The sequence below is a fragment of the Aulonocara sp. 'chitande type north' Nkhata Bay genome, linkage group LG10 (genome assembly GCF_057382095.1).
Source record: "Aulonocara sp. 'chitande type north' Nkhata Bay isolate Kocher_YH1m ecotype deep benthic linkage group LG10, A_spYH_male_GT1.1, whole genome shotgun sequence".
NCBI classification, from domain to species: Eukaryota; Metazoa; Chordata; class Actinopteri; order Cichliformes; family Cichlidae; genus Aulonocara; species Aulonocara sp. 'chitande type north' Nkhata Bay.
In genome coordinates this window covers 36,037,005-36,058,061 of record NC_141353.1, presented here as the reverse complement: position 1 = coordinate 36,058,061, position 21,057 = coordinate 36,037,005, and the positions used below count along the sequence as shown (strand labels likewise).

General features: G+C 39.4%; 1 protein-coding gene across 2 annotated transcripts; it reads right to left on the bottom strand.

Moving 5' to 3' along the window:
* Window positions 1-483: 483 nt before the first annotated feature.
* Window positions 484-12,907, bottom strand: LOC147321338 (scavenger receptor cysteine-rich domain-containing group B protein). 2 transcript variants are annotated; one of them, XM_086309750.1, is made up of 12 exons: window positions 12,738-12,907; window positions 9,564-9,703; window positions 8,714-8,746; window positions 8,068-8,106; window positions 7,287-7,589; window positions 7,117-7,185; window positions 4,563-4,877; window positions 4,244-4,312; window positions 3,842-3,919; window positions 3,309-3,623; window positions 1,336-1,428; window positions 484-1,228 (listed from the first exon to the last, which is right to left on the bottom strand). In XM_086309750.1, exons 2-12 carry the CDS (start codon window positions 9,697-9,699, stop codon window positions 912-914), a joined length of 1,767 nt encoding a protein of 588 aa, XP_086165876.1. In that variant the 5' UTR covers window positions 9,700-9,703; window positions 12,738-12,907; the 3' UTR covers window positions 484-911. The 2 variants fall into 2 exon arrangements, with proteins under 2 accessions (XP_086165876.1, XP_086165875.1); XM_086309749.1 differs by lacking the exon at window positions 12,738-12,907 and having other exon boundaries at window positions 9,564-9,758.
* Between the last annotated feature and the right edge of the window lie 8,150 nt (window positions 12,908-21,057).

Here is a 21,057-nt window from a genome sequence, read left to right as displayed (position 1 = left end):
AGCTTGCTGTGGGAGAGTTCACTTGTCATGTTTGCATAGTAAGCTAACGATTGATAAGACTATGTCAGAGGAATTGGTGCGCAAATTATCATCACTCACCAATCAGTGCTGTCGCTCTCTATACACAGTTCGCGCGATTGCAAAGTGAAAGCAAAAAACCCAGCGCAAATTCAAACGCGATTTCAATATGTCACATATTGACAGTGGCTCACCGATGCCAATGACATAATTACCCAGCTATATTTCCGAAACAATGCAAAAGCATTGACATATATTTTTCCTTCCTACAATAGGCCGACGGGCAGGGCAGAGATAAATTTTGGTAGCCCGACTGGAACGGTTCAATATCAATATGAATATCGTTGCACCCCTAATATATATATATATATATATATATATATATATAAATAATTATGGAATAAAAGCACAGTTATTTCATGTATATACAAGCTATACCACATTTATTTATGTGTATTTCAGTGTTATAGATTATAGTATACAGTGTCATTTATGTTATATCATACATATTTGTGGATTGTGGAGCAGAGGCTGTTCTGTAAAAATAGCTTTAATCCACAGACTTCCTCAAGTATATTCCTTAAGTGAAAAATAACATGTACAGTATATATTTTAACAAAAACAGAAAGACAGACAGTTAAAAGCTTTACTTTTCTTCATTTATCAAACAACTGTGTACATTTTGTTTTACATAATATATTTATAAAGTGCTTAATAGGCTTATATAGTTATAGAATATAATCATGGAATGGCATATTAACTGTTACTTATGTTGGTGATGGTGGAATATTACTTCAGCAATGTGTCAGCTGTTATTTACATAATGTACACAAGTCCGAGGACGGTACACCCACATCCTAACACATGTTGGTGGGAGTGCGGTTCTGCTGAAATCATGATGGCGAGCAGGTGACACCAGCATCTTCAGAGTGGTCGCAGTTGTGTACATTCCAGGATATATGGGAGCAGCTCTGCAGGGATCTCTCAGTACCTCTGCACTTGAGGTTGTCTAGCAGGATTGTTCCCGTGCCGGGCCCAAAGTAAGCTTCTCCCCGAGCTGCTATGGCTTCACCGCAGCCCACTTGACGGCACACCACCTGGGCATCTGGGAGGTCCCAGGCATCATCGCACACTGTGCCCCATCCTGAATTCAAGTACATTTCCACTCGACCCTCACACCGGTGCTGGCCACCCACCAGTCTTACCAAACCTACATAAAAAACAATTCTTTTAAACTTTGAGCATTGATTGCTTCTGAGAATCAGTCCAGAGGAAGGTGACATTATTGTGAAATAACTGAGGGTATATGTGACTTACCTTCAGGTGGTTGTGTGGTGGTGGTTGTTGGTATTGTTTCTGTTACTCTGAATTCACGCACACTTGCAAGATCAAAAAACTGGGGATCAAAAGCTAAGGGGAAACAGAGAAGAGAGAATTATGTTCATGTATTCAAGGAATAGTCATTGAATATTAGGTCACAAAAGTAATATCACACTTATCTAACAGGGATTTTAATGACTTATAAGAAACCTGTTTGCTTCTTCTGTTCCTAGAAGCCAATAACCCAGACACAGACTTTGCAGAGGCAATTTCATCAAGATATTGCCTCTGCAAAGTCTGTTTATAACAGTCTGTTTATAACAGACTATGTTTTTGTAAAGATGTTTGCACAAATTACACCCCTTTATCTGTTCTAATTACTTACTAAAGGCAAAACTACTCAAAGCAACTGCTACTGTTAAAAAGAAACTGCATTAAAACATTTCCTGATTAATTTGGAACCAAGGATTTACAGTACATATAAAAGAGGATATTTGTGCTTTTGATTTAGCCTGAAAGAAGTCATATTTGGCATGGAGGCATTCAGTGACGCTGATGTGCCTTGACTCATCCACTGTTTTTCATGCTCTCTGGGCTGTTTCGTCCTCAAAGTACTATAGTCATGCATTGCAACTGGCCAGCCCAGCAGGGCGGGTGTAGATGACTAGATACATAGGTGGTATGGGCTTTTAGGGGAACTCATGAAGTTCCCGCAAAGCCAGAAGTCATTCATATGTTCATATGCAGTGTTGGGGAGTAACGGAATACATGTACCGCCGTTACGTATTTAAAATACAAGATATGAGTAACTGTATTCCTTTACAGTTACCATTTAAAAAGGTGGTATTCAGAATACAGTTACTTTGCTGAAATAAAGGGATTACACGGCGGTATTTTCCTGTTTCATATGTTTGGCTATGCCTAACTATAGCCTCTCTATTTTTGACAAAACACGCATTAAGATGCTCTAATGTCTGTGTCTCAATCTCGCGGCCCATGTCACACCTACTTGCGGCCCGCATAATGACGTGAAGAAATATTTTTAAAAATTATTCACAAAAATGATTTAATATGAAGGCAATAGGCAGAGTGTTACAGGCATCGCCCTAAAGAATGTAGCCTCATGGGCAGTGTAGTCCGTGCTGCAGGGAGAATCGATTGCCATACCCGTTATGTGTCTGTGAGCGAGGGAGGGAGAAAAAGGAGAGTCAAAAAGTATGAGCTGTCACCGACCAGAAGCGGGTGATGGAAGCATGCAAATATAATAATAACCACTGCAGCCAAAAAGAGTGCCTGACGAGCCCAGTTGTAAGTAAGCTATTAAGACTCAACTGTACACCTTTTTCGTGTTTTTCTCCAAAACAAAATATTCTATTGAAGCAGCCTTTCAACGCCTCTCTCTGTCTCTCGCTAGCAAGGTTGACCCAGACAACAAAGTAAAGCTAGTTTTCATCTACAAGCCTGACACGGAACCCAGAGGTCCCTTTACTACGGTTCAGAGCCGTGGACCTGTTTTATATACGTGTGAAACAGTTTTCTATACGAGATCGCTGCAAAAAGTGCAGCCTTACCTAATGTCCACCCTACTGTTACTCATTTTATATTAAGATTTTAAAAAAATCTAATCGGTATTGGTATGGTGAGTAACATTCAGTAAAAGTAATAATTCACACAGCAATAGTACATTCATGTAGTTGTAAAAAGCATGATAATATAATAGGTAATCCAAAGTATTCAGAATACGTTACTCTCATTGAGTAACATAATGGAATACGTTACGAAATACATTTTGGGGCATGTATTCTGTAATCTGTAGTGGAATACATTTTAAAAGTAACCTTCCCAACATTGTTCATATGACAATAGTACAGACATTACAGACATTTACCAAGTTCAGTATATGCACGTGCTATAAGTGTATGTTTAATGAAGCCTAGTTTAGTGCTGCGAGAAAATAAATAAGGTCTTACGTGCGCAGATAACTCCAGCATCCTCATGATGGCCACAGTTGTGCTGACCCCACCCCAGGTGGAAGCACTGGGATAGCTCTAGTTCAAATCCACTACAATCCACATTGTCCAGCAAGATTGGGCCTGAACCGTGGCCAAAGTAGGCATTGGACTTGGCTGCAATAGGTGCGCCACATCCAAGCTGCCTACACACTACTTTGGCATTGGGCATGTCCCAGTCATCATCACACACTGTCCCCCAAACATTTTTGTAGAGGACCTCTACACGACCCTGGCAGCTACTGTTGCCATTTACCACACGAATGGCTGACGTAACTGCAAGAGGCGAAACACACGGATGCGTTATTGCAATTTTAGACTAGAAATTCTTTTCTTTGTAGATTACATTGCTGATGGTGCACAGTGTTCAATACTAAAACGCACGCACGCACGCACGCACACACACACACACACACACACACACACACACACACACACACACACACACACACACACACACACACTTAATTTTTATACATCAAACAGAATGCTACCTCTTGTTTGGGTGGTTGTTGTTGTTGTTGTTGTTGTTGTAACTGTTGTTGTTGTGCTTGGTGACTTGGTGACTGGAACTTTTTGTGTAGTTGTAGGGGAAGACAGAAAAAATACAATTACTTGATACATGAATACACCAGACAACCCGTTTATGATGGCAGGGTTAGGTTATGGAACACATGCACCACTTTGTTTTGTGGCACTGTGGTGCAGCATGTATATGATCAACAGGGGAAGAATGGCTCACCCTGTTGGTCATATATCAAAATGCACATTTTGTTCCTATTATTAATTATTAACCCAGGACAACAAATGGAACAGGCTGGTGAACAGAAGCAATAATCAGACTGAGCTTGTTTGCACAAAGTTGAACATAGTGTGTAGTGAATGGTACGTTTTACCTTCAGTGTTCAATGTTCCCCACAGCCCTCTCTGGGCCCCTGTTGCTACTGGTGGTATAGTAGTGGACCCTAAAGTGGGTGAAAAATAAAATTTATACCAGTGCTTTATGAAATGCAACTAAATTCTGTGCAGACATTTTTGCTGTCCAGCTAAGATGAATCTGACTGATTTTCTGATACTTGCTAAATTTTTGCCATAAGTTTCACTTACATAACATAACTTTCACTCTGGCAGGCTATCATGCTAAAGTGTAATTGTGAACTTAATATCTTAGTTGCAGGTGTGCTACTCATGCTAATGTGACAGTTCTAAGAGTACCGGTGCAGGTGACCCCAGCGTCCTCATGATGGCCACAGTTGTGTTTACCCCAACCCAGGCTCTTGCATTTAGTCAGGTCCTGCTCCGTGCCCTGGCAGTTGACGTTGTCCAGAAGAATTAGCCCGGTACCGTAGCCAAAGTAGGAGTTGGTGTGTGCAGAGACAGCACTGCCGCAGCCACTCTGTTGGCATACTACCTTGGCATTGTTGAGTACCCAGTCATCATCGCACACTGTCCCCCAGTTTCCCTGGTAGAAGATCTCGACTCGGCCCTGGCACGAGTTCTGTCCATTAATCAGACGGATGGTGCCATCTCCTAAAGTAAGCAGGAGAGGGAGGGATTTGTAGGCACTAATCTTGATAAAGCTTTTTCTTTACAGAGCATATTTTTATACTCTGTAAGTTTTTATTAGATTCTCTATGTATGTCATTTTGGGGGTATCAAAGGGAACAGCAGCTGCTGTGATTTGACACTGATACACAGAAAGAAGGCAATACAATGCACACTACAGAGTGCAGAGGAAAAACCAAAAGTGAAGCGCTAAATTGACATCTAATATTGCACTAAGCACAGATGTTGTCATCATATGCCTCTTTGTGGACAGAAACAAGGAGACAATAGCCATTCTTATGTGTCCATCATTTAAGAAAGCCCTGAATTTGGACGCCTTTACTCAATTCCCACAGGGTTACATAGTGGTTAATGGAAAAGTAGCTAGATACGTCAACTTGTTAACTAAATTCTTCTTCTTCTTCTTTTGGTCTCTCACAATTCTTTGGGGGATTATAAGAAAACACAAGAGGATGACTGCTACAAAGGCAAACCCAGCAAACAATAGGTATGGCCTGGAATTCATGAGGCCTTTGGGGCGTGTTCAAAAGTTTCCATTATCCCACAAGTCTTTGAAGGTGAACTGAAATAATATATTGCTTCAGTTCTATTTGTGTTCCTTGATTAATGAAATTGTTCATTTTGTGAGTCTTCCCGCATTTTTGACTGAGCACAATGACAAAATAAACCATTGTTCATTCTTTAATGCAACCTGCCCTTGCATTTCGTGGCAACATCTGGCATACCACCTGTCAGCAACAATTTGATTAGGGCGTGAAAATCATCTAAAGAAAAACTGATCTGATGGTGAATTCTTTACAGTATACAACATAAATTAAAGGTGTTCCCTGTGGTCTGTGTCATACTTTGTTTGTTTATATATTACTTTTAAAATTTGTATTGCACTGATGTAAGTATATGAAAAACCTAATCTGCTTATTTAACAGCGAGGCAGTGCAGCATCTTTTGCTTAAAGCAATTTCATCAGTTTTGTCCCCTGAAGATTAACTCCACATACAGGTGTGGAGTTAATCTTCACACCTGTTGGTTTAGATGCTTAGACCTACGACAATAGATTGGCTTGGGTGCATTATGGTATGGAGAAAAACAAAAAAACCCTCACTGCTATGTAATCAAACATTCAATTTCAAATTCACACACATCTGCCAGCTGCACATCCAACCAAAACAGAGTAATATAAGCAGGCATGCTTATGGCCACCAGATGAATTCAATTTGTTGGTTTTAGTTCGTTCTCCCTTTGGGCTCGGAGTGTCATGGTCCATAGTTTTCTTTTGGGTTTAAGTATGCTTTAAGTTTGAGCAGTTTTTTGTTTCATTTGAACCTTTAGTCATCCCATGACCTGGGTTTTCTGTGTCATATATGTTTAGAGTTGTTGCTTTAATCTAGTTCTTTGTGCTATATTTTATGTTTTGTTTAGAGTTTGTTTTCTAGGCTTGTTACTATAATCTTTCTTTCAGTTTATGGTTATTGGTTATTCATATTATTCTTTGCTTTCAGTTTAACTTGAGTTTTTGTCTCTGTGCCCCGTTTGTCACTCGTGTCCTGCTTTACTTTGCAAGTTAGTTCTCTCCTGTATTTGGTATTAAGTTTTATATCCCCTGTGCTGTTATCATTCATGTGTTTCACCTGTTCTTTATTTTCCCCAGCTGTTGTTTTTTCCAGGATTAGTCCCTGGCATTTAAAGCCTCAGCTGGCCTTAGTTCTCTGTCGTGTCATGCTGTTTTTGTTCACTGTTTTTTTCCTGCATGGCTGCTTGTGAGTATTCCCTGGTTTTGGACTTTGTTGTTTGACACTTATTGGACTCCTGCTATGCTGGAATAGAGGTTATGGCTTTTGTTTTCTGCATTTGGGTCCACATCCATCATGAGAGAAGGACAAATAGCAAAAAGTGCAGTAAAACAGCAAATGTGAACTGAAAGTCTCTACAAGACAGAGAGAAACTTCAGTTTTGAGGATCATTTTTCTGTAGGTAAATGATTATAATACAGTGAGTTAACACACTCACATACAAATGACTTTGTATAGACCTATGTATACAAATTAGTGCAGCTTTAATTTTTATATGAACAAAGTGTCAGTCATGACATATTTATTATATTAATTTTCATGTTTTGCTGGGTTAGGTATCTGTTTCAATAATCTATCTATCTATACACTGGCAGAAGACCAGTCTCATTTTCATAAAAGCAGAGGGCACTTACGTAAACCAGATATGGACTGGGGTGGTGTGCTGGGTTCCTCAAGACCTCTGAACCCCAGCAAGGTTGGTTCTAGCGGCCGAATGAAAAGAAAAGCAGCAATTTCATTATGTTTATTCCTTTTTTTCCTCCTCCCACTTGGGGTTTTATCCACTTAGAATTTTGTATTTTACCTCTGCAGGTGACACCCACATCTTCATAGTGGTAACAGTTGTGGATGCCCCACCCCAGACTACGGCACTGGCTGAGCTCCATTTCACTTCCTCTGCAGTCCACATTATCCAACATGATGAGCCCAGTGCCCTGTCCAAACTTAGAGCTGCTGTACACCGCCACAGCCACCCCGCATCCCAGCTGACGACACACGACATTTGCATCCACCATGTCCCAATCGTCATCACACACGGTGCCCCACGAGCCGTTGTATTGCACCTCCACTCTGCCCTCACACCTGCTCCGCCCATTCATCAGTTGTACTTCAGAGAGATGAGCAGAAAATATTTGTCAGGCTTTCTCTCTCAGAGGAGACATTTTGAAAACATGTGCTTCTGATATGAAGAAAAGAGACTGGCCAGGCTCTAATGTAATGACAGGTAATAGGAAAGAAAAAATTCCTCTGGGAAAAAAAAGTCTAATCCTAAATTAAGGCTATCAATAAGCCACATGACTCCTTGGAAGTGAGTGAAATGGATGCAGGAGGAGGATAGGAGGTTATATAGCAATTAAGTAGGGATTAGAGAAATGGAGAGCTGGGAAAGTGACCTTGTTTAAAGAGCCCCAGGCGCTGTGCTACCTTCTGTACTTTCTTTCACTGACATACAGCCAGACGCTGATAGGTTTTCATGACGTGACTAGGATGCAGATAATTTTTTCACCCCGAATGTTTTAGGCTGTTGCCAGATGGATGTGAATGTGTGGACTGGATGTGGAGGTCACTGTCTATTTCAAACTTACCTTGATACTCCGTCTTCACTGGGCTTTGCACGCCACTGTCTGAAAACAAAGGGAGGATTGGACATGTGAAAGAAAGTGAGAGTGTATGGTTAAATTATTTGATGAAAGGTGGTTTTTGTTGTTCTATAGTTACTGTACACTATATCTACTATATCTATTTTCCTGTAACATGAGAGACAGACTGAAATCACAACAGCAGGCCTGTTCAGACTGTACCCGATGCTACAGAAATATGTTAGCATCCTGCTTTAACTTTTGCAAATACTCTCATCAAGTACAGCTTACTTTATATTAAGCTGACTACATTGAAGCATTTTCATGCTTAAGTATATATATTGCTATGCAAAACACAAGGGGTCCATGTGCAACCCTGTGATGTGAGGCTACATCCCACAATGGATGGAGGACAGTCTATGCCCGAAGACTAATACAATATCTCAGATTTCTGCACCGAACAAAGACACTAAAGAGATAACCATTGCACCCAATGTGGGTCACTTCACGGGCTGGTCCCATGTGTTTGTGACTCTGAAACATGAACATACATGAAACCTAAGGTCTCATGCAGGGTTTGCATTTGTTTTCTGGAAGAGCGGATCGCAAGGAAATAGAAAAGTAAGTGGCGATTAACTTGGATGTTACTTACCGGGTAAAGCCCGTCTGCTTATTTTGATGTCCCCTGAAATTAAAGCACAAAATTAAAAGGTTAGTGAGGCACACGTTTCGTCATCTGTTGGCTCTGTCCAGAGACAAAAGCAGTTATGTGCTGTCAGCACATTTAAATAAGTTGCTGTGCCCACGTGTTGATTCAGTGAGTCAAATTGATCTTGTCTCACTTCAAAATCAACTGCAGGGCTTTTAACCAACTATTGCTGTGGAAACACTGGCCAGGTAGTGGCTGTGGACACAAAAGCACTCATCTACAGGGCGTTTACTTGCAAGTACACCAGGTTCTCGAGCATTATTAGTGCCTCGAATGTGCTTAAACAGTGGCACAGAAGAAATCATCTCATGTGTCACAAACTGGCTCAATTCATCTCCATGGCAACATTTTCTGTTTTGGGAGATGTCCCAAATCTCAAAGTGAATTCATGGATTAGACAGTATGTTGAAGGCACTCACTGAAAAAAAATAATCTAATGGAAGTGTACAGCATACTTAAGATTTTAGACTTCTTACAGCCACAGTCCAGCCTTTGGTTAGTGGGAATATGTCCCCTATGGGAAATGACATAATTTAATAAGCTGCTCTATCCCAAACTGGTCACCGAGAATCTGAAAGAAAAGCATAAACTCCTTAAGCTTTTCTTTTTGTCACATTGTAATGGACAACAATGCACAGCAATGATGATGCAGAACAAACATAATTTGTTGTCTACTATCACATGACATGAAGTAAAGCTTTCTGCATTATTACATTCAGGTAGCATCATGAGTGAACGGTCTTCCCTTATGTGCAGCAATTCATTGAACGTACTCCCATTTCCAAGCACTCACCAAATCTCAACAGAATGCTGACGGCTACCAAGACGAGGGTTCCCAGCAGAGAAACCAGGAGCCAGACGGCTGGGTTCCAGCACCTGCATTCACTCTCCACCACGCGCTGGCCTCGCATGGCTCCCTGACTGGCCATCCGCCTGCAAAACACAGATTCACACTCGCTCAGTCCCTCTAATTTGGTGTCCCGTAATGTTGAGATGTAACCAGTGGGCTACACTTTTCTACTACAACATTGCAGCCAGCTGTTTTTAATCTTGGTTCAGACAAGCCTAATTAGTAGTATTGGATTGTTTTCACTGATTAAGCCCGAAGCTGTTGGTATTGTATTGATGGTAGTCTGAGGTCAAGCCTGATAGAAGAGGACAGCTCAGACAAAAATCTTTCCCAGGAATCACATGACGCTGGTTGTTTCCTAAGTGACACAAAAAGGATGTGAGGAATCTCTGTTTTCATTCAAACAGCCACCCACGTTTCACAGATATCAGGACATGGCACCATCTATTAATGGTACTGCCAAAACAACAAGGAGAATATAGACAACAAAGTGTTGTGTTACATTGCAGTTTTGTAAGCACAAAATGGACACAGTGGTCAGATCTGGCAGCAGGATGACATCTGTTGCCCTCATAGTTGAAAGTGAGGAAGGTTAGCTTGTGACCATTATCAGCAGCTGGAGAAGTCTTGTGTTACAAGCACAGTTGGATACCTGTGTCATTTTTTCAAGGGGTTTTCCATCAGGCAGAGAATATTGGGATTCACCGACAAATCACTCAGTAATCATCGTCAGATAGTAATGTAACCAGATTCTAAATACCCTTCATTCTTCAGAACTGAGAAACTGAAATGAATGACATTTATTTAGTACCGCAAATTAATTAAAAGAAAAATGTATAAGGATGCACAGTAGTGGTGCAAAAAGGTTTAAAATTTTCAACATAAACTGCACAGTAGCATTATACTGAAAATCCAGTTCAAGTTTATTTATATCTCCTCCGCATCTAGTTGTAGTAGTAGTGGAGACTTCCTCATCATTAGTGTTATTATTTTTTCACCTTAAAAACTTAAACAAATTTAACAATAAAAACTGTTTTTACAAAATTTTAAAGGACTTTAAAAAATAAATCTCAGATGTGGCAATACAAAAACAAATTAAAAATCATATATGGAAATTAAAATTTAATTAATTTTTAAAACAAAGTTGTCAGATGGTTCAATAAACTCCCCATTTTTAAAATAATTCGTTGGCCATTATTCATTTCACAGTTCAGGCTTTAAAAACCAATCGCCTCAAGGTGTTTTATATTCTAACTTACAATACAATAAAATACAAAATGTTTTGCATAGTAGTATGCTTTATTAATATCAGTGCTGTTGTCTTTGAAGAAAAATAAATGCAAACAGCACATTACTGTGTTATGGTATGTTACAGTATAGTTTCAATCAAAATCGTGCCCTTTTACTTTTTAGAAAGTAGTAGTAGGAGACACCGGATTTTACTTTAATTTCACAGGAAAAATTATTATGAGGGCAAGGACAAAGACAAGGGCATTGCAAAAACTTCTAAAATCTGAGTGCTGTGAAACTTATTTGTTCCTTAAAAACAGGACTGGAAGGGAACACAGTTTTCAGCTAAGTATAGAAACACCAGCGAATTGTGTCGTAGATGTATTTAGCTTAGGCTGGACCTAAATTTCCTGAACTGCTCAAATCAGTTTCAGCCTGATCAGAAGGTTTGTGTTCTGTTTATATAATTCAAACATATAAATTTATTAAACACCCTGATCACTTTTTTTTTTAGTATCCAGTTCACTTTGATGTTATAGGACTGGCGTGTGAAGCCTGTTTTCATTTTGCAGACTCAATTCTTCATCAGTGATGAGGAATTTTGCAATTGCTCAATTCCAAATTTCTCATGGAGCTTTCAAGCAAAGAATCAAGAAGTGTTGTTAGAAGCATGTGGTTGTTTGTCTCTTTGCTCATGCAGAATCCCCCCTGACCTTACACAGGAATGTGTATTAGGGGATGATGAGGGGAGAATTTGATATTGGCCCCTCGAGATAGTGGACATTCCGGACCTAGGGGGCACAAAAAGACATTTCTGCTTTCTGTGGTCCCCATCGTCAGGCAAAAACGCTGCTTCCTGCAATCTGTCACTAGAAACCTCCAAAATGCTTAGGCACCTGATGACACTGTGGGGGCGCCTCTAGTCTCCTTGGAGAGCGTTAGGCAAAAAGACAAAGGCATGTGAGAGGGACATTAAAATATTTAGCAGCTCTACGGTATAAATATAACGTTTGGGGGCTCGCCGAGGCAACTTTAACACACCACTTTTGCAAGGCCATTTAGTGACAAGAAAGCGTAAAAGCAGAAACTATGGACTGACATGTTTTCATCCAGGTCAGTTCCATTTGCATTGTCTCCAAAGGTACAGTTCCAAAGGCCAGAAGCCCACAGAGAAGTCATTGTACATCCAATTGGGAGGTGGGGATTTTAACACCAGCGCAGCACTGGAGAACCACGGCTGTCTCATTTGCAGACTGTACCAACAAACCACTTGAAACTCTGGGACAAATGGCTCAGTTATGAGGGATGAAAAATAATCTAGTCCCCAATGTTATGTTTTTCAATACTCCATTCATGGTAGGATGTAGCGCAGATCCGCTGGGGAATAATGTTGCCTTTTGTGTCAGCTCTGCTTCCCCTCCCTTCTCACAGAAATAGCTGAAAGATCTCGGCCCCACAAAAATACCCCTTAATATCGGAGAAAAAGCAGAGAATAACACTGTCAGTCCCTTTAACGGAGACGTTTTTGTGCCATTGAAAAAGAGAATTGGTGGGTTTTTCAACATATAATCTCACTGTAGATATTAAAAAAGTGATACTTTTGTAGTTTTTCTGACAAATTATGAAAGAAGAAAGAACTCTTAGAGAAAAGTACCTCAACAAATTTAACACTATATGATTTTAATGTTCTGAGATCAGTGTCAATGTACAGTTATACAGCAATGTACACTTATCGGTCACTTCAGTGACAGATAAAAGGTAGATTTAAAGACATTAACATCCACTGACTTGTCAAGTTCGATTCATGTAAAAATGGTCATAATGATCAAAGACAGCATTTGAAATAAAGCAATATAAACTCAGTATTTCATATAAAAAAATACATACCTGATGTAAAAAATTATCTTGCCCCACAACAAAAAATTAAATAAAAATAAAACTGGTTTCTTCCCGACAAAAGAAACCTACAAAAATGTCATCAGAGCACAAATAGCTGGCAACTTAATTCCAAAAGTCACACGGAATATACAGAAAGTTTGCGTAGAAATGGAGGCAGGGAGCTCAGAGTATCCAGCGCTACGTGTTTTAGGTCTTTCATCTCCTTAACCCTGCTTGACTATAAGTACCTGGATTCAGTGATAGAGATTACGTAAAACAATAAATACCAGAGCATTGTATGTTAATAGTCAAAGGCCCTGTACCTGTCTATGCTTAAAAGAACCAGGAGGGGCAAAAAAAAGACAAAGACAATGAAAGCTAACCCTTCACTGGTACCCCCGCATCTCCAGTTTCAGGTAGTGCTCTCAGAAGGTGTGGTCCTACTCATCCCTGCACACACTTGCAGAGAGGGACAAGGCTCTGGCTTAGGTCCTGTGTGTGTATGTAGGACTCTCTCACACAGAGGTGCTCTAAAACAGGAGAGCTGCGGGATTTTGAGGCAATTATTCCCACTGAAAGCTGATGACTGACAAATAAGTGAAAGCATAAGGCACAGCACTCTTTACCTTCTTGTATGCATGACGGTAAAAACAAGCCTGTTTGTTTGCTACAAAGGCATAACTTATGTGCAGTGTGGAACTTAGATGAATGTTCTGGGTAAAGATTATGTAAAAGCTTCTTTTTTCTTTTCCCCCCCACAAATTACTGCCTACCTTCCTTAATCTAATATCTAACACTCCAAGTGAGTTGGCTAAGGTGACTCTGTGATTATATTTCGGATACAGAAAATATTTTGTAACTACTGCTGTTATATGAGTATTGACAAGGAAATGCCCGGAGCCTCTGAATCATAGAGCAGGTTAACAAATTACTACCAAAGACTAATTCCTTCCTGAGGTGCAGAGAAACATGTTGGCTGTTCATAGCCTTTGTCTGTGATTTCAAGGACTAATTCAGGGCTCCTTCCTTGAGTGGCACCCAAAACAGTGGCTTAACAAAAATATAAGGATTAAGTTACACCAGGCTAACTTTCCAAACTTCTCGGAGACGACAAAGAAACAATCACCATACACACAGAGCAAGTCTACATATTTTGAGGTGACCAACTGCTTTGTCTTGAAAATCTATTGTTGGCAACTTTTTCTTTCCCATATATGGTGGGAAGCAAACAAATATGAATATGACAATTAAAGAGTTAAAAGTTAGTCACACAGAACCACATTTTTAAATGCATTAAGTTTAAGTTAAGAAAGGGTCATTTGCTAGCAAAAAGCAGCTAATATTTTACATCCAGCTCAAAGGCGCACTGTCTTTCATTTGAAGTCAAGTTTCTGGGGAGATAAATATTCACTCATATCTTGCTAATATTTTCGGTCTTTTTTTGCTTTTTTCCTGTAAATTAATGTTAGGTTAAATTAAGGTTTTCAGAGTCTAATTGCATGCGTGCAAACTGTTTTTAACATGGGTGAAAAACCATAATTTAAAATGCCATTTTTAGTCGTTGTCATCATCATGCGTTAAAAATTGCGGTAGCAACTAAACTCATGGAGCTAACGTTTTATTCCTTTGTATTTTATTATGGAATGCAATCATCTTAAATTAGTTAGGGGACAGAAAAGATACCTTATTTCAATTTTCTATTCATGCCACAATTTTCTGTGGGCAGTACAAACATCTGATGCAAAATCTCTGCACACCTGAATGAGTGGCAGTTGGAGGAGGAAGAAAAAAACTTAAAACAAAGAAAATGCCCCCATGCTTTCTGGCTAACTGCTGGTATATTTATTAAGTTGTAAAGATGCAGTTGTGGAAAAGAAAATTTACACAAGACTCTATGTAGTCCTATGCAAAACAAAGTTCAACCCATGATTTTTATAGTTTGTAGAACTTAACTTAGTCTCTCTTTGTCAAATCTTTGAAGCGAAATTTTGGCCCACTCTTCTTTTATAGCATTTTTACAGGTCATTGAGGTTTGGGGGCATTTGTTTATCCACAGTTCTTTTAATACTTTGGTATGCAGAGAAGCTCATAGTCAACTCAATGACTACAAGGTGGCCAGAACCTGTGGCTGCAAAACAAGCCCAAATCATTACCCTTCCACAGTTGAGGTGACTGTGCAGTGTAATTTCAACATCCAGTAAGAACTAATAAAATCAATCTGACTGGATCATCAGTATGACAATATTAATCTCAACTCACATATAAGTTTAAAATAGAATAGAATAGAATTCAACTTTATTGTCATTGCACATGCACAGGTACAGGGCAACGAAATGCAAATGCAAAACTATTTCATGAACCAAAACATAGCATCATCAGCTGTATATTGTTTATACTATACATTTGTCAGAAGCAGAAATACCAAGTCTTTATGTATTAGAATATCTGTAGCAAAAAATAACAAATGGAGTAGGTTTAATCACTTCATTCAATAAGTTGGACAGTGCATTAAAACTGTAAAGTTGAAGGATTTAAACAAATAGAATCTGCTGAAAGACAGTAAAATGCTCCTTTCCAGTTGAGGGCAGATATTGTGTCTTTGTAACTATGAGTCATCATTTCAAGTAGCCATGTGATTGACTATTGACTGAGCACAGATCTAAAATAGTTACCAAATAAAACAATAAGACAGTGGTCTACATTAAATCATTGATGTTTAGCGATTTGTAATCTGCACAGATGTGTTATTTAAAGCCAAAAGGGTTAGACTATAACAATATTAGGAGCAATTGATGGAGTCTGCAGACATGTTTGTCACGGCTCAACGGCACGAGGGAACAGGGATGGACACAGGCGCAGAAACCAACCCGGAAGCGAGGTGACAGAAAACAAATGATTTATTTCCGCCCACAGGAAAACAAAGGTGAAACACAAAGTGACGCCACCACACTAGTGGCGCGTAGGATTAGTCTGTGAAAATGAGGGCGACCTAGACACCTCTAGGAGACGGCTGAACAGCGGGGACAGCGGGGAGGTAGAAACAGGACTAGGTAGGGGCCGGGGCATTGGTTTCAGATGGAGGGGACAGGTGGAGCGGAAAACCCGGAAGCGGTCGAGGCGTGGGGAGGCAGGCAGGTGAGCAGTGGGTCGGCAGGCCACGTTGTGTGAGCAGCTGGCGGCCCAGGTCCAGGAGGACGGGAGCGAGGGGAACAAGATCTCCACTCCGGGTGCTATCGATGGGAATAGGAGATACTCAGGCGATGAGTGGTTGAGAGCGCAGGTCTGATATACCGCTGGCACGATTGCTCACAGGTGGTCAGCCAGGGAGGGGCAACCGGACTCCGCCTAAAGGAGGAGGAGCCGCTGTCTGAGACCTGCAAGTGCCCAACCAGACCATGACAATGTTATACTAAACAATATCTGTTTACTGGAGGAAAACACCCTCTTCAGCCTCATTACCAGTTAGAAGACAGAACATAAAACATAAGGGGGAGTAACTGATGCTCCCAGAATGCTGAGAAATGTCTAAAAGAAGTAGGAGAACGTTTTTTTCTCATAGCTTTTCATTACTGCAGTCAGTGTTAAGGATTAAAAAAATAATGACACTGTATTATTTTTAAATACTTAATATTATCATGTTCCATATCCATTGCGTTATGCTTTTATGCAGCACACAGTATACAGGTGACATGTTTTTCAACACATTTTTGGGAATTTGCATAAAATATAAAGGGGAAGTTGGAAGAGCACAATCTGTTTGATCTATGACCTTCACTACAAGTCAGAAATCCCCCAGGATTTACCAGCACTTTGAAAAAGAATCCCTTTGTTAACTAGGTGACTATTATTTCCTTTATAGTGGTGTTTCCCTTTTATATTGTTAATGTGAAAGGCGGATTTTTTGTGGGATCAGCTTACATTAGATTTACGGAAGCATGAAATTAAAAATTAGGTTCCAATGTTTTCTCTATAGCTTGGTTGAAGGGCATTGTGTGGTACCTCCATGGGCTGTTTTCCAGTGTGGACAGGCCGACTTTCATTTAATTTCCTACCGTAATTGTACTTGATACTGCTGTAAGTCTAACTTTAATTTTTGGGGGGTTTTTGTTTTTCAAAACATTACATCTCTTCACCTTTCCAACAAAGAAGGATGGGAAAAGTATGCAAAAAGAATGATTGATTTACTGATATTAATAACCGTATAAAGCCTTTCAGTTGCTGCAAGTTGCTGCATGCTATAAGGTGCTATAAGGTGGCTTTTTATAGCCATACATAATTTGTTGAAATGCTGCCATCATATTCAACTGCTAAAGTAAGACAGTGAGCCAGCATGCACTAGGTTAAGCATGGAGTTCCATGGGGCTCCATGCTAGGACCAAGTCTATTTACATTATACATGCTTCCCTCAGGCAGTATTATTCAATGGCATTGTATACGTTTTTGTTGCTATGCAGATGACACCCAGCTTTGTCTATCCATGAAGCCAGATGACACACACCAGTTAGTTAAACTGGAATAATGTCTTAAAGACATAATGACTTGGATGACCTCTAATTTTCTGCTTCTAAATTCAGATAAAACTGAGGTTACTGTACTCTGCCCTTCAAATTTAGAAACATAGCATCTAACCAGATTCCTAACCAGGAATTATTTTGACCAGGATATGTCCTTCATTGTGCATACCAAACAAATACGTACGACTGCAGATTGCATTTGCGCAGTATCTCTAAAATTAAAAACATAATTTTTAGAGCTGCACTGAATGTAATTCATTATTATGCGGTTGTCCTAAAAAACTCCTCAAAAGCCTTCAGTTGATCCAAAATGCTGCAGGGAGCTGCAGTGACAGAGATTAAAAAACAGAACATAGTTCTCTAATATTAGCTTCTATTTATTGTCTCCTTATTAAACCCAGAGTCAAATTTAAAATCCTTCTCATCACATACAAAGTCTTGAATAATTAGGCACCATCTTGCCATTAAGGCTTCATAGTATCATATAATGCCAATAGAGCACTTTGCTCTCTGACTGCTGGTTTACTTTTGTTTCCTAGGGTATTTAAAGGCAGAGCCTTCGGGCCCCTCTTCTGTGGAACCAGTTTCCAGTTCGGATTTGGGAGCCTGACAACCTCTCTACTTTTAACATTAGACTTATAAGTTTACTTTTTGATAAAGCATATAGTTAGGGCTGAAGCAGCCCATATGGAAAAGAAATAGTAAAAACATATATGATTTACTCATGAAAGTGTCCACTTTCATGAGTAAATCATATATAAATCATATAAGGCTTACATGATTTACTCATGAAAGTGGACACTTTCATATATTATTACTTTCATATATATTTTTAGTACGTATACAAAACATACAAGTTCCATTTTATAATTTTTCAAGGGATCTTATATGTGTTTTCACTCTTGTATGCTTTTCATATAAGTTTCATACAAGACAGATAAAAACTTTATAAGATTTATATATATCTTTTCCATATGGGAGGTGATCCTGAACCCTTAGTTAGAGTGTAAAAGTCCTAGGTTGCTAGGGGCTTCCCACAAAGATAGGTTCTTCCTGTTAAAATGTAGTTTTTCCTTTCCACTTTCACCAAGTGCTTTCTCATAGGGAATTTCTGACATTTGCGCCTTCAGGGAACTGTTTTTGTGATTTGACACTATATAAATTGAATTGAATTGAATTGAACTATAATTGGCCAATGAGGTTGAAGATTTCTCTAAAAATGAAGTTACAGTAAAAGCCTTCAACAGCTTCTTTGGAAGAAATGAGACAGAGAGTGCTACATAGAGTTTTACACTTTTCTGTATTCACATACAAAATGAACAAGAAATTGATGTGTAAAGTAAACCACATCAAAACACTTAAAATGATGTGTGAATCATTATGGAAGATAAACAAATTTAAAATAAAAGAATCAGCCATTCAAGTTGACATACTGTATTCAACTGGCCTTTCTTCATTTAAAAAGATTGATCATTGTGAAAACGGCACTCCAACTGGTTCATTTGTGATGAATTTTGTCTCTCTTTTTTTTTTTTAAATGATATTCTGCGCCAAGGACATATACTGCATATAACTCTATCTTCTGTTTTTGGAACATCTAGCCATATTCCTTTGAACTCGGTATATATGCGACTCGGATTCAGAACCGTTGCACAGTGAGCTGTGTGCACATCTAAGCTACAGTTTACAGAGAAAGAATGAAAAGAGGAAACAAAGCTACTACAAACAAAAGGCCTTATAAAAGAGAAGGTTCTAGGAAGCACAGTCACTTCAGCTACTAGTGAAAATTTCCAAGCAGAAACACACAATGTAAGCAAATGGACCTTCAGCTGGGAATTAAGTTTCTGGAAAACATACCTTTTTAGCCTGTTGATGACTTGGTGAGGGTAGCAGTTATACATATTATTTGTGTCCGATTGAGTCTGATTCATGTTAGAAGTAGGGCATATATAGATCAGGTCTATTCATGTCGGCAGGTTGGAACAATAGGTGTCATAACATACAAAGAGCTTACAGAGAAATGACATCCAACCTTTTGGGGTTATGCCTTTGTAATATGGGGTCATGACGTTGAGTTTTCACAAAGGTATTGATTATGTAAGGGATTTTTTTTAACCCCTTGGGTATAAATGTGAGGTTAGAATACAAAAACACTCAAGTGGATCTTGAAAACTGATAGCATTCAGTGTCCCAGAGGTGGAGAAAACATGGTTAGTTAGCTTACTGGCAATTACTTGATGCGGGCTGTCCTCTATTGTCTCCAATTGTGTGAATCCCTCTTTTAGAATCAAATAAAACTGTAATCTCTGCCCATGTACAACATATAGGTTCAATGACAAATTCGATATCACATGTTTGTTTAAAAGATTTTGTTAACAAAACACTGTCATGAGATTATGTAACCTTGAGGATATTAAGTTAACCAAAAATAGTAAGGAAATGCCAACTTTCCCTTAAATGCCCTATTTCTCATAGAGATACTGCTGCATGATGTCAATGCATGAATGATACGCTCTGAGGCATGATTCACAATAAAACAAAAAAGGCGACTCAAATATTTTGAAAAAAAAGGTGTATGCTTGTTCTGTATGTGACTTTAGTCGGTTGTTTTGTGTAAATGAAAACTGTTTGCAGTTGTTTTATGCCAATAATTATTGTTTGAATAAAAACTCTAATGTTGAATCAGTGTCACCTTTTGTCAGCAAAGACTGACTGCGAAAAGGTGAATCAGAGTGAATCGCATATAGGTCTACTGATAAGAAAGAAGGAATCAAGTAGCTAAGAACTCAAATCTTTGCAAAATTACCATATAAAAATACATTTCTTGCAGACTTATCAGAATGTGTACTGGTAGTTTCACAGAAAGATATACAGAAGGCACATAAATGTCTTAGTATTCAAAAATATTACTGAGATAACTGCCAGAATATACTGTTCCCTTGTTTATCGCGTGAGTTATCTTCTAAAAATAACCCGCGATAGGTGAAATCCGCTAAGTAGCCAACTTTATTTTTTACAATTATGCAAAACGTTTCGTCGACATTGTTGTGTTTGTTGGGAAGAAAACTTGCAAACATACAGTACAGCACTTCAGAGTCACACTACTAGCTATCGAAGATTTATGTAAATTTGACAAGCTGAACGCATTCTGTACTGTACAGGAGACACGGCAAGTGATTGATTGACAATGGTTTACAGCAGATCAGGACGCAGAACACAATGCGCTGTTAAAAAAAAGAGAAAAAAAAAGCAAAACACCGAGGCCGCGAAAGGTGACCCGCGTTAGCGAGGAACCACTGAATATGAAAACATGGGCAGTAGCGGTTTTAGATACGGGCGATACGGGCGACACGGGCGGTTGCCCGGGGCGGCATCACGGGCATCGGCAAAAAAAAAAATTGCTTGTACTCATGCTGCCCCGACATCATGCCAGCGCATATTGGGAATGTCATAGGCACCGATCGGTTTTCTATCGCCCATTTGCTGGGAGTAAGGGCGCCCTTCGTTTGCGAAGTGCGCCTGCTGCTTGCGGCGCAGAGAGGAGAGGGCGGGGCGTCGGGGGATTCTCTGACTGGCTGGAGCAGCATCTAATAACCAACTCGCGAAATAAAAGAAAATAAAAACAAAACAACAAACACGAAAACACCAGACATCATGATACAGACTTATAATTTGCACCGATGTGCTTTCAAAATTCTATACGCAAAAAGTGAGCGCGAGAGCCCTCAGTGCGTCTGCTCGCTGCTGAAGTCAAATTAAACTTTATTGTCATCTCCGCTACATACAGTCCAGTATATAGAGAGACGAGACGACGA

Coding starts and splice junctions, on each gene's coding strand:
- LOC147321338 (XM_086309750.1), bottom strand. CDS start 9,699: ATGGCCAGTCAGGGAGCCATGCGAGGCCAGCGCGTGGTGGAGAGTGAA. Junction 8,747..9,563: donor CAGCATTCTGTTGAGATTTG/GTGAGTGCTTGG, acceptor CTTTAATTTCAG/GGGACATCAAAATAAGCAGA. Junction 4,878..7,116: donor CCAGTCCATATCTGGTTTAC/GTAAGTGCCCTC, acceptor TGCTTACTTTAG/GAGATGGCACCATCCGTCTG.